The sequence below is a fragment of the Tasmannia lanceolata genome, unplaced genomic scaffold (genome assembly GCF_043159265.1).
Source record: "Tasmannia lanceolata isolate RefF3 unplaced genomic scaffold, GAP_Taslan_0.1 ptg000012l, whole genome shotgun sequence".
Classification (NCBI taxonomy): domain Eukaryota; kingdom Viridiplantae; phylum Streptophyta; class Magnoliopsida; order Canellales; family Winteraceae; genus Tasmannia; species Tasmannia lanceolata.
In genome coordinates, this window is record NW_027518689.1 from 17246431 (window position 1) to 17259877 (window position 13447).

Sequence of the window (13447 nt, forward strand, 5' to 3'; positions counted from 1 at the left end):
AAATATTTGGTTTGACACTGCGAAATATAGACTGATGAAAACAATATCTTCACTAGACTGCTTGCGTCCTTCCGTGGTATAAGAAATTTTCATATTTATATCGAAATTCGTTCACCATTATATTATGTTACTGATTATATGATTTATTGAAAATATGTTTTAATATATCTTTTGATTATCTTTATTGAAAATATTTATTGAACCTTGGAAGTTATATTCTATGATAATGTGTTAGCATCCCAAGTTCAAGTGTTCTACGACAGAGTACGTGGAAAGTGTCATGGCCCTTCCAATATAATATTCTTCACAGATACTTAATCAAAAGTTGATTTATTGAAGATTTATATTACCAGTCTTCTTTATTTGAATTTTAGTTTTTTTCCACATAATTGTTCACTAAGGGAAGCATCTGCAATCCTGTTGCCCTTGCTGTGATACAAATTTTAGTTGTATTGCTGCATATTTGTTGTTGCTAGACTCCTTATGAATATTTTTTTTAGCTTAGAGATTTCTATTGTGATTTCTAGCATATTTTTCAGCCTTTGATCTAGCTTTTAGGATTCCTCTATACCGTTTTTAAAACCTCTTTGATTCACAATTCCTACCAAAAATTCAGCTTATTTTGCACAAGTTTATTCAACAATTCTACTCTCTTTTTCATTCTTTCATGGGTGCCTATGGGTAAGGAATGTTTTGAGGTTTTAATGGGTTATGTTCCCAAATAGGTTTTACTTTTCTAAGCCTCCGTTCCTTTTTTTCCTCTTTAGTTGTTCACTAAGTGCATAAAATATTTAATCGTTGGCCTTCTCTTTGTACCATGGAACACCTACTTTCCTTGATTTTGAATGGAAGTTTTACTATTACTGTTATTATCCATGAAGCTGCTGGCCAGTTTGTCTCAGAAGCTTTACCCAAGCCACAAGCTCATGTGAATGATTGTATTTTTCCAATCAAACCCGTACAAAAATTCAACATGCATGTATTAGTTGTTCCTATCTTACTGCTATAGTTGATTTTTTGATTTTTTTGAAAATTATATGAGAATTACACATTACTTTTTTTGACTTTTTTTAACAAATGCACCCATTCAACTCACATATTTTCAATCATACCCCCTCCTTTATGCTTTTAACAAAGGCACCCATTAAAGCCATATAATTTCAATCTAACCCCCCTCCTTTATGGTTTTTTAATAAAAAATATATAGGGTGATCTTAACCATCCGATTTAAGAGGAATTATGGAAACATTTATAGATTGGAGGGCTAGGATCAGCCTATGGAAATGATTTTTGGGGCACAACCTATTTATGTTGTGTTCCATCACATGACGGTTTGGATCAACCTATGACGTGGTCCATACAGTTCTTTGTCGGCCCGTGCATCGCACGGGTTTTTTACTAGTATCTACTACAATAAGCTGGGATGAAAAGAAAAGAGTTTTTTTTATTTTTTTGAAAATTACATGAGAATTACACATCACATTTTTTTACTTTTTTCAGAAATGCACCCATTCAACTCATATAATTTCAATCTTACCCTCCTTTATGGTTTTTTAAATTTTCAACTTTGAGTGTTATTTTTTTTTTTTTTGAGAATGTTATCAGCACTACTGTTTTTTTATGAGGGCACTCCTCACTTAATAAAAAGTACGGTATGGCCCGCACCATAGGATTATCCAAACCGTCCATTAGATGGGGCCATAGCCTAAATAGGTTATGCCCCAAAATTATTTCCATTGGTTGATTCTAACCCTCCGATCTATAGAGGGTTAGGATCAACCCTCTAACATTCAGATTGGAGGGTTAGGATCATCCTATGGAAATGATTTTTGGAGCATAACCTATTTAGGCTATGGCCCATCTAATGGACGGTTTGGATAATCCTATGGTGTGGGCCATACCGTACTTTTTATAAAGTGAGGAGTGCCCTCATCAAAAAACAGTAGTGCTGATAACATTCTTGGGAGGGTTAGGATCATCCTATGGAAATGATTTTTAGAGCATAACCTATTTAGGCTATGGCCCATCTAATGGACGGTTTGGATCATCCTATGGTGTGGGCCATACCATAACCTATTTAGGCTATGGCCCATCTAATGGACGGTTTGGATCATCCTATGGTGTGGGCCATAGCATACTTTTAATAAAGTGAGAGTGCGCTCATAAGAAAACAGTAGTGTCGATAACATTTCCTTCTGTTTTTTTTTATAGAAATTTGATACCAAACTTCTCCTATGCCACTTCTCGGCATGTGGCCATCCTTGGTGCAAAGATGTGCACATGGCAAATGTTGTAGCAAACAAAAAAAAGTAATCATTACACAAAAAAAGTAAATAAGCTAAAGTTATAAAGTTTTAAATGAAAAATTACATATAAATGGTTATAAAGTTTTAAAATTACGAAAAAAATACCAATAAAATGTAGAAAGTTATGACAATTATGGAAAAAATTTATGCAGTCAAATCAGGAGAATTACAATCCCCCATATTTGCGGGTGACCCGCGGGTTGACCCGTCCCACCCCACCCGTTTGCCAGGTCTAAGTTTAATGACCTTAGGCTATGTATGATCCCACCACGCGTTCCCTCATTTATCCATCTCTCTTCCGTCAGATTTTTTTGCCGACCTAACCGGACCACGTGTCCTTATCTCTTTTCCATCTGTTTCCAAGCAAATTAATTCTCAGTCCGTTCTCATTTTCAGAAGTTCTTCTTCGAACCGTAGCATCAAAAATCCTCTCTACATCTTTCTTTATTTCCAGAAAAGCTCCCACGGGCCAATTTTCTCATTCCCAAAAGACATCAGAAAGTCTATTTTCCCACAAGGGTCTGTTTGGTTCTTGCTGTCTTTTTTTTTTTTCTTTGGATAGCAGTTTTATGGAATTTTCTCAGAGGTATTCAGAATTTTTTATGCTTTAAAATCAGTTATTTTGCTATTGGATCTACCGTTTAGGATTTTCCAATGAATTGTTTTCCTGTTGTACTCACAATGCCTGCATGTATCTTTTTTCAGGTTTATAGGGCTTCCTATTTTGATAGAAATGCTTTCCTTAGAACAAGAAATAAATCTATCCTTTTTTTTCTATTTTTGTATTCTCTTTTCCTCTTTTGGGTGGTTTCCCTTTCTCTTATGTGATTGTTTTCTATTGTTGTTTTGTTTGGGTGTTCTGAAGGATAACTAAAGATTGGGTGGATTTCTTCTATAAAATGGCCGAGTTGTTTTTGGGTGCTCTGAAAAACAGGTTCTTTTTTTTTCTTTTTCTTTTTTTATTATTAATGACCATATTTTTTTTCTTATTTTCTGATCTTATAGATCCTCAGACCAAGGTCTAGGGTTTTCTTTTTCCATCTACAACATCTAATAAAGATAGTAAAGTACTGTTTGGAAATTTTGTTTTGGGTTTTTTTCCCTTTCTCCTATATGATCTTCATTTTTTTTGTTGCTTCGTTTGGGTGCTCTGCAGGTTCTCTGTCTTTTTTCAGGATGTTTCACTCTCTTAGTCGCAAATTGAAGAGAAATTTTTAGGGCATTTGATAATGCGACTAACTCTCTTCATTTTACAATTTCTGCATGCTTTGGGTGGAAATTGCTGATAGGTTTGTGGTTATATTTGATGATATTGGGGATGTGCTTCTTTATGGAATTATTAGCATTTCATTTGAAAAGTAGTTTGTTATTGTGAGTGGTGGTTTTCTACAATTTTCTAACTCTTATTTTTGGTCTCTGAAATAGGTTTTCTATCTCCGGTTCTCTTCAATAATTTTCTACTCTGTAACCTCTGTTTCTTTATTTAATTCCATGCTTTACTAATTTTGCATGTTGTGATTCCTATTCTCAAAAAAATTGTGGTTAGAAAGAACTCCGATTATGCATAGGGGACTGATATTTGCACGGCCATGTTTTGATAACTGGGCAAACACCTAATTATTAGCACTATTCCAAGTCCCATGTTAAAATTATGGTATTTTCTATTCTCTAATGCAAACATAAATTGTTTGGAAGCTTTCTTTTCTATTAGAATGAAAATGAATTGACCACCCTGTATTATTAATGTATTTTTAGATTAATTTTTGTTCACTGTTAGTGAGAATGACTGCTCAAAATGCTGCCTCTTTCCCACCTCTAAAGGAGGGCTCTTCCATGAGTCCACATGTCATATTGGAAATTATTGGCTTTACATTTTCCATAATTTAGAAACTCAAAAACTCTACTCGACATGAAAGTGTGTATGATTCAAGTCACCTTGAGGAAGTGATTCGTTAAAGCATATATTCTGTTATTTTCTAAAGCTTTGAAAAGTTAGTTACTGTTACCTTTTAAATCTTAGTGTATAAAATTAAAAAAAGTATCTATATGTTCTACAGATATGTTCCTCTCGAGCTGTGTTTTTGTAATGGAGTTGTTGAGGGTTATATGTTTTCTCGATATGGGTTCGGTTGGGGGATAATTTTTTTATCAACAAAATCTTCTTCCCTTTTTTGGGGTTTTTGGTATTTGGTCAATGGGTTTAAGGGGTTGGATGGGATTATGCAATGACAGTTCCTATGGTTTTTTAAACTGTTTCTCATAACAATACGATGTGTTTTATGCTTAAAAGTGTTAAATGGGTCTTCTGTTGAATGGATTTTTTTTCTCCATTTTCTTTATCTCCATGTTTTCTGATGAATCATTTACTGTTCTTTGTTTTGACGTGCATCGCACGACGGGTCTTTACTAGTATATATATATAGGAGAAGAGAAAATAAGAGAATTTTTGAATTTTTGGAAAATTCTATGAGAATTACACATCACTTTTTTGACTTTTTTTAACAAATGCACCCATTCAACTCACATATTTTCAATCCTACCCCCTCCTTTATGCTTTTTAACAAATGCACCCATTAAAGCCACATAATTTCAATCTTACCCCCCTCCTTTATGGTTTTTTAATAAAAAATCTATAGGATGATCTTAACCGTCCGATTTAAGAGGAATTATGGAAACCTCTATAGATTGGACGGCTAGGATCAGCCTATGGAAATGATTTTTGGGGCACAACGTATTTATGTTGTGTTCCATCACATGGACGGTTTGGATCAACCTATGACGTGGTCCGTACAGTCCTTTGTCGACCCGTGCATTGCACGGGGTTTTTTACTAGTATATATATATATATATATATATATATATATATATAAGAGAATTTTTTCAATTTTTTGAAAATTCTATGCGAATTACACATCACTTTTTGACACATATTTTCAATCCTACCCCCTCCTTTATGCTTTTTAACAAAGGCACCCATTAAAGCCACATAATTTCAATCTTACCCCCCTCCTTTATGCTTTTTTAATAAAAAATCAATAGGGCGATCTTAACCATCCGATTGAAGAGGAATTATGGAAACCTCTATAGATTGGAGGGTTAGGATCAGCCTATGGAAATGATTTTTGGGGCACAACCTATTTATGTTGTGTTCCATCACATAGACAATTTAGATCAACCTATGATGTGGTCTATACAATTCTTTGTCGGCCAGTACATCGCACGGGGTTTTTTGCTAGTATATATATATATATATATATATATATATAGAGAGAGAGAGAGAGAGAGGGAGGAAAAAATGCTCCATCGCGACCTGAATCTCTGCACCACCAGCCTACTGTTGGAGAAAGGCGTTATTTATGAACCAGAGGGTCTGATATATTGCCAAGCAAACTAAATAAAAAGACAAGGTTGAGGATGTGCTACAATATGAACCAGAGTCTAAACATAACACCATTCAAAATGGGCAAGCACTTAACAAGAACTACCAAGCAAACCATGAGGTATTTTAATTCTCAGTATGCTGAGATACAAACAAACCCTCCCTATGTGTCTCTACAGCCTGGTTTTTGTCCTATACATATGCGCCCAACAATTACAAATAAATTTACTCCATCCATCCATAAGTCTCTCAAGCTGTGGAGGTCTTCTTCATTTTTCACTCATATGTCCCCCTTAAGAAAATCGCCACAGTCCCCTAACTCTCCGCGCAAGAATCTTTCTCACAGCTTCAGCCGGTAAGCGGGAATGTCACAGTTGGTGAAAGTGAATGGATCATTTGCACACAGATGTTCGATCGCTTTAAGCACGAACAAACCACAGTCGACCCTGCATAACAACGGTTGTATTAAGCGAATGAAATTCATACCCTAGAAAAAGAAACATTTAAATATACTGACCCATTGGCCTGTTGTGGGAAATTGTCCATCTGAGCATATTGAAAATTATCTATATCACAGCCCCTTTCCTTGAAGTACTCCTTCAACAACGCTACCTGCAAGTGGTTAACATGGAGAGGTTTAGGTAACATAAGTGTTATACGTATAGATTTATAACTAGGAAAACATTGAAGATGCTAAACCACTTACGGTCAATCCTGCTCGTTCCTGGAACTCCATTCCTTTACATGAATTGCATTCGTGGAAGATTTTGCTCACCATATCGACAATGAGAAGAACCCAATGGCTGTCTTCACATAATGGTAATAGTACCATTTTCACTGCTTCTACCGTGTAGAGCGTCGCCGTCTTCCACTTTTCTATCCTCTGCTTGTCAGTCACTTCACTCCCCACTGCAGTCAAAGTTCCCTATAAAAAAAAGGAATTCAATGGGATAGTACATATATAATCTTATGTAAACTGAAATGTGAGATGGCAGAAATTACACTTACATGTACCACCGAAGGAACGAAGACAATTCTGCCCCTAGGATCTGCTAACCCATCCTCGTTGGAGAACTGTACGTGCTTCCCATATATATCCACGATCTTCAAGGAAGAGAAGTAAATGTGAGATGTAGATTATTACCTATGCTAATGTAGAATTTATTAATAAAAAATGACACTTACAGTGCCACTGAGGTATTCTCTGACATTCCAAAGGTATTGTAGGTCTTCGGCTAATAGGTGTACATCATCGTTTTCCATGACAATATCACTGCAAAATTGTATTACATTGTTAGTTAATAATTTTGGTTTTTGATCACCTTAAATCATGATCTAATATAATTCACATCTACTTGCCTTTTTCATGCTTTAGAAGTCTCTCTATCAGAGTTGTTCACCTCCCCTTAGGGAACTACATAGACAGAGTAGATATACCATCATTTCATATATTTAAAACCACATAGTCAAAGAGGACCACTATGCCTTTTCTAGTTCACAGTCAAAACTGCATAGAAACATAATTTTAAACGGAGTTATGCTTATATTTTATAAGTCCTAAGAAACCATGAGGTCATAAATTTAAATAATTCTCTCATTTTCTCTTCTGCTATATAGTATATAGATATATTAAGTAACTTTCTTATTCGGTTTTATCATTTTTTGGATTTATGGGTCTCGAGGTGTTTGATAGAAAGTCAAGCTTCACAACAGATTCTCTTCACACCATTCAAACGCTTCCTGACATTCATCATTCCACTTCTTTAGAGAATTCTTCTTCAAAAGCTTGAAAATTGGTTCACATGTCATTGTCAGCTGAGTTATGAACCTTCTCAAGTATTGAACTTTCCAGAGGAAACCTCTTATCTGCTTTTCTGTCTTAAGCAGTTTCATTTTCCCAAAATTCCCAAAAGAAAGTTGCTTACAAAAACAAGTTTGTCAAGTCCAAAGCTTCATATGCTAACTATTTTCATGTTTATACTCATGCCAGCTCAAGCATCTTCATTCCTACATGTCATTATTGTGGTTTACTTGGACATTTCAACAGGAAATCGTCAATGGCTCCGTGTTTTAGAGTTTGGTCTTTTCTCCCAACATTTTGGAAAGGTTTTAAAAGGAAATCGCCAATGGCTCCATTTTTGGAGTTTGGTCTTTTCTCTCATTGTTTTGTGAAGTTTTAAAAAGAAATTACCAATGGCTCCTCTCTCCTAGCTCTCTCTTATGGCAATTAAATCTCCTATAATATCTCTCCCTCTATCAAGTTTGGTGGCAACCCCTATTTATGCCTATGGAAATGTTTACGTTTCCAATATACTCCGATTCATTTCCAATCTCTCTCTCTCTCTCTCTCTCTCTCTCTCTCTCTCTCCGCTTGAATTTCAGAATTTGGCAACGAAGTGGGAAACATCGCCAGGAGCAAGGAAATCCCTGGGAGCGGTGGAACCCGAATGTTCTAGGGTCTCCGTCTTCCGCTTCTTCTCACTTTGGGGGTCGCGACTCACCCCCTCAACTCCAGCCGATGAGGAAGCCACTGCCACCGGAGTTACCGTTTCCGGCGGACTAGGCTCCACCGCCGGCGATCCTTTCAGCCTTTATGACCTCCTTATTCTGCGGGCCACCGGTTCCCTAGCGACGGGAGGGTTTTCTCCATTTCCATCCGAAAGCGACTTCACTTCCACCGCCGGGGCTATCGCCCCTAGTTGATCATCACCGACGGCCTCTTGAGACATTTTCAACAGAAAAACGATAAAGCGGGGGGGGAGAAAAAGAAGGAGATGACGGATACCTCACCCCCCTTTTTATAAGGGTCACCAGGCGAAAAAAATCGAGCGGGATTTAATGTCCCATCGATTTTCGAAATCTCCCATAACGCGGGAAATAATGACCCGGCCCATTTTTTGAAAAAACATGTGAAAAATAGGCGGGAATTAAGTATTTTCGCCGCTTCCTGAAAAACCCTAAGGATGGAATGACGCGCCTATTAAATGACACGACATCGAATCCTCCCGCTGATTCTTTAGAAAGACGCTTCGACTCCATCACCTCCAGAAGATCGGCACCGGCCCATCACCTGAAAATTTAGTTACTTCCTTGACCCTTACAAAGGGACAAGAAAGTAGGGGGCAGTATGTTAGGGGTAAAATTGATATATCCGGCACCGAACCTCAAACCCCTTCTCCATTACTCAGCTGAATCGATACAGTCCCCGCAGTAACATTCGGTAACCAACATTGATTGAACCTCCTTGATACTTCTCCCTTGAGTGGTACCAAGCTACAAAGGGAATCAAATACAATCACGGGGATCTTGCCCCCAAGTGAGAAATCCGGACGGCCGTTACACGTAAGGTGCGGCTTTTGGAATTCAAAACATCCCACCTAAGTCACCATCCGCGATCGTCGCCCAGAATCATTGGAAATCGTATCTCCACGTGTTCATTCGCCAGCTACCAAGCTCCACGTGGGTTAAATCAGGGTATAATTGATATCTCCACGATCTTGTTCTCCGGCCATCACGCTCCACATAGGCGAAATCAAAGGCATAATTGATATCTCCAAGATCATGGATCACCACCCCTATAAAGAGGGGACTACGCACTCAAGCAAAGGGATTGGACTCTCCCTCTCTTCTGAACTGGTCTGGTAACTTGACTTAGCCCTCTCCCATTCCCCGTCCATGGTCTGTGATTGCTCGTCTCTGACTTGAGTGTCGAAGTGGCCGTCCGGAGCCATAACTTCGGGCCCGCTGACGCTTTTTCTGTGAGCACAGGATTACAGGTTCTGCAAAGCTAGTTCACGTAGCCATATTTTGGGCGACTTCAGATTTTAAGAGCTTTTTGAGAACCGTAATATCCAAATACTACACGGCATACAAGTGGAGTGCATGTTTATCCAAACACTTGAGCGCAGAAATCATTTCCCCAAAGAAAATATTACAAAGGACCAAAACTTCTTCCACATCCACCTCCGCGACTCCATGTACCTTTCATATCAATGTCTCATCGGCTGGTTGGCATGTAGATAAGAATACGAGTGAAATTCACCCTTGGATTCCACTCACCCCCTTCTAAGCTACAGCTATGAGATGGAATGTGATTCACTTTCAAAAAGTCGAATAAGAGGAAAATTAGCGTGGGTGGAATCTGCATTTCTACTTTAATTTTGAGTAGAGTGGAACAGAACAAATTCCTCCATGCCACACGGGATAGGAGGGGTAGTTTTGCCATTTTAAGAAAACAAAATGCTCGAAAAAAAAGGAGATGGTTTTTTCACCCCTCCTGTTGGATTATGCGCCCCCCTTTTCACCTGAATTGTTGCCGACTTTAACCGTTTTAATCACTTGAAAGGGGGGATGCATAATCCTACAGGGGGGTGAAAAACTCTTCACCCAAAAAAACAAGAGGAAAAGATTGCTAACATGGGAAAATTTTATTTGTGCGGCTCCACTCTTGGTTACCAAATCATTATTCTTTAATTTTATCACGCAAACAACAAAAAAATAGCAAATATGTTCTAACGAGTGCTCCATCGGGAGGACCGATGGAAGGTAGGATAGCACAACAACACATGGAGAGTGCCGTATTTCATGTCATAGGATCCGATCACTCTCATCAATGAAAAAGGTAAAGAGTATAACCTCCTTAAAATTGAAAGTTTGCAGTCTTGTGGATGAGTGGGAATAATTAACCAAAGGTTAGATTGGGTATTTATAGAGGTGGTGTGGTATTTTTGGTGAGGGTGCTTCTGGGCAGGTTGGGTCCGGTTGAGGCCAACCCTTGCCCAACCCGAGATAGCATTCCCTGAACCCTAAACTGACCCAACCTGAGCCTCGCGTCAAGAAGGTCAAATCTAACCCAACCTGCCTCTATATTTCTCAAACCTAATCTGACCTGTCTAACCGTTTTTTTCCAAATCAGTTTGGGTTGAGTCGGGTTTTGTTCAGGTTATAACGTAGGCCAAAAACAGAAAAAAATGTAGATAAAAATACACATCCCTATGGTTTTGAAAGATTTTGAAAGTCAATAAGATTAGGAGACCAGGGTTGGGTTCAGGTCGGGTCAGATTGCCCAAGGCTCTACCCTAACGCATAAATTATGATGGCTTTTCTAAAACACAAACCCAACTGAGGAAATGCATACCCAAATCAACCCGAGCTGAAATCAGTCGAACCTTGGTGTTCGGGCTGAGCCCGCCCCAGGTTTCACACCTTATTTTTTGTGGGTAAAATTAGGAGAATTGAGTGTCAACTCCTTATTGGAGTAGTCATTCAAAAAAAGAGGGAAAAATACAGATACACCCCCTCTAGTTTCTGACACATTCAACTCTAACCCTGACTTTCAAAACGTGACAAGTACACCCCTGAGGTTTTTCTAACGTGACGGAGTAGACAGCAAGGCAGAAATGACCAAAATGCCCTCGTCTTCCCCAACTGAAAATTAGGGTTATACTTGAAAAGTGAAAATTAGGATTTGATTCAAACCCTTGTTTATTTATCAACATAAACCCTCAATTTAGGAGTTTTATTTGTCTTCCTTCACATCATTATCATGATTTGCACAGAAACCCTAATATTTTAGGGCTTTTTTTTTGTTTTTATCAATGTTTTTTTCTTGAAATGTGGGTTTGATGTAGCCATGGGGTGGGGTTTCATTATTTGTGGTGGAGGTGACGGCGGTGGCCGAAGGTGGCGGTGGCCGGAGGGGAGACGGCGGCGGTGGAAAATAGTGTAACCCTAAACCCTCTGCTAATGAGGATATTTCTGTCCTCAAAATACTATTATATTAGTTTCAATCTTTCTGTCAGGTTAAACTGACGGACCGTTGACGGATGAGGTCTAACTTATACAAATTGAAACCTCAGGGGGTGTACTTGTCACGTTTTGAAAGTCAAGGTTAGATTTGAATGTGTCAGAAACTAGAGGGGCTGTAAATATAATTTTCCCAAAAAAAAAAAAAAACCCTTGTTAGAAAAGTATAAGGATAGTTTGGTTATTTCACTTCATTAATCTTAATCATTGGATGAATTTATATATCTATCTATATATATTATAGATGAAATTTGATACGTCCATCACAGAAGGCATTTTGCGGATGGCCTGTTGCATGTGAGAGCAGCCACACAGGCTCACTTTTCAGCAGATTTTGTCTTCATTCACGAGGTGGCTGCTCTCAAATGCAACAGGGCATCCGCAAAATGCCTTCTGTGATGAACTTTAGCAAGTTCCAATATAGATATATGGATAAATGTGAATTTATCTATGTATCTATATATAATATAGATAAATGTGATATGCATCATGATTAGAGTTGCCTTTATAACCTTTTCTTTTTATATAATTAAGCCCGGGGATTTCTAAACTCAGAGGAGCCCTTGCAAAAAAAAAGAGAGAGAAGGGCTCTCCCATTGCTCTGTCATAAATGGAAATTGATCAATGGGACAGCCCTTCTACGCTTTGTTTGCAAGGGCTCCCTTGAGTATAGCATTCCTCAATTAGCCCACATCATATCATATAATATATTGAATTCTTCAATATAGTTGCTTATTAATTAATATGAAATTTACGTTTATAAGTCATTTAATAGCTATTTAGAAATTGAAAATATCCAAGGTTGTGAAGAAATTTGCTTTTATGAAGTATTTAATAATGGAATATTACATTTATTTGCGTATGCCCCCAAGTTTTGAGTTTTTATATGATAAGGTACTTCTACAGATCAGAGGGTTAGGATGATCCAAACCATATTTAATAATGTGGCCCCCAGTGTACATATAAAAATACTGGACTTCACTCGCACAGCATATAATTGTTTGTTTTATTTAATAGGGAAAAATGCAGATACACCCGCTCTAGTTTCTGACACATTCAACTCTAACAATGACTTTCAAAAGGTGACAAGTACACCCATGAAGTTTTTTTAACGTGACGAAATAGACGGCGAGGTGGAAATGACCAAAATGCCCTCGTCTTCCCCAACTGAAAATTAGGGTTTTCAGACTTGAAAATTGAAAATTAGAGTTTAATTCCAACCCTTGTCTATTTATCAACATAAACCCTCAATTTAAGAGTTTTATTTGTCTTCATTCACACCATTATCATGATCTGTACATAAACCCTAATATTTTAGGGCTTTTTTTGTTTTTATCAATATTTTTTCTTGAAATGTGGGTTTGTTGTAGCCATGGGGTGGGGTTTCATTGTCTATGGTGGCGACGGCGGCAGTGGCCGGAGGTGCGACGGTGGCGGTGGGAAATGGCGAAACCCTAATCCCTCTGCAAATGAGGGTATTTCTTAGGGGTGTTCGTTCGATTATAACATAACCGAATAGATCGAAATTTGATAACCGCAATAATTTTGGTTATCCAATTTCGATAACCGAAACCGAACCGAAATTTCTAAAAACCGAACCGATTAAAAATTCGATTATTCGGTTTTAACCGAATAGTGGGAGAAAAAGAGGAAAAAAAACAAAATCTCGGTTTGGATCGGAGGGATAAGATCATCCTATTGAAATGATTTTTTGAGCACAACCTAACTAAGTTGTGATCAATCAAATAGACAGTTTTGATCATCCTACGAAGTGCCCATATAGCACTTTTTTTTGGAAAAGTAATGGTTTTTATCCGTAATTTCGGTTATTCGATTAACCGAATTTATTTATTTTTGAGATAACTGAACCCGAACCGAAATAACCAAATTTCCAAAAAAAATAATCAAAACTGAACCGAACCGACCAAACCAATTTGGTTCGGTTTGGTTATTCAGT

At 37.7% G+C, this 13447-nt stretch overlaps 1 protein-coding gene and 1 long non-coding RNA gene across 3 annotated transcripts; one reads left to right on the forward strand and one right to left on the reverse strand.

The window, feature by feature from the left end:
* The first annotated feature begins 2674 nt into the window (after positions 1 to 2674).
* LOC143887094 (uncharacterized) lies at positions 2675 to 4054 on the forward strand. Of its 2 annotated transcripts, none has more exons than XR_013254027.1 (3): positions 2675 to 2892; positions 3172 to 3240; positions 3463 to 4054. It is a non-coding gene; the product is annotated as an uncharacterized LOC143887094 (long non-coding RNA). The 2 variants fall into 2 exon arrangements; XR_013254026.1 differs by having other exon boundaries at positions 2677 to 2825.
* Positions 4055 to 6025: 1971 nt separating this feature from the next.
* Positions 6026 to 8414, reverse strand: LOC143888583 (ubiquitin-like-specific protease 1). The gene is made up of 6 exons (XM_077393028.1): positions 8284 to 8414; positions 6871 to 6958; positions 6694 to 6789; positions 6392 to 6610; positions 6203 to 6297; positions 6026 to 6131 (listed from the first exon to the last, which is right to left on the reverse strand). Exons 1-6 carry the CDS (start codon positions 8412 to 8414, stop codon positions 6026 to 6028), a joined length of 735 nt encoding a protein of 244 aa, XP_077249143.1.
* Positions 8415 to 13447: the final 5033 nt, after the last annotated feature.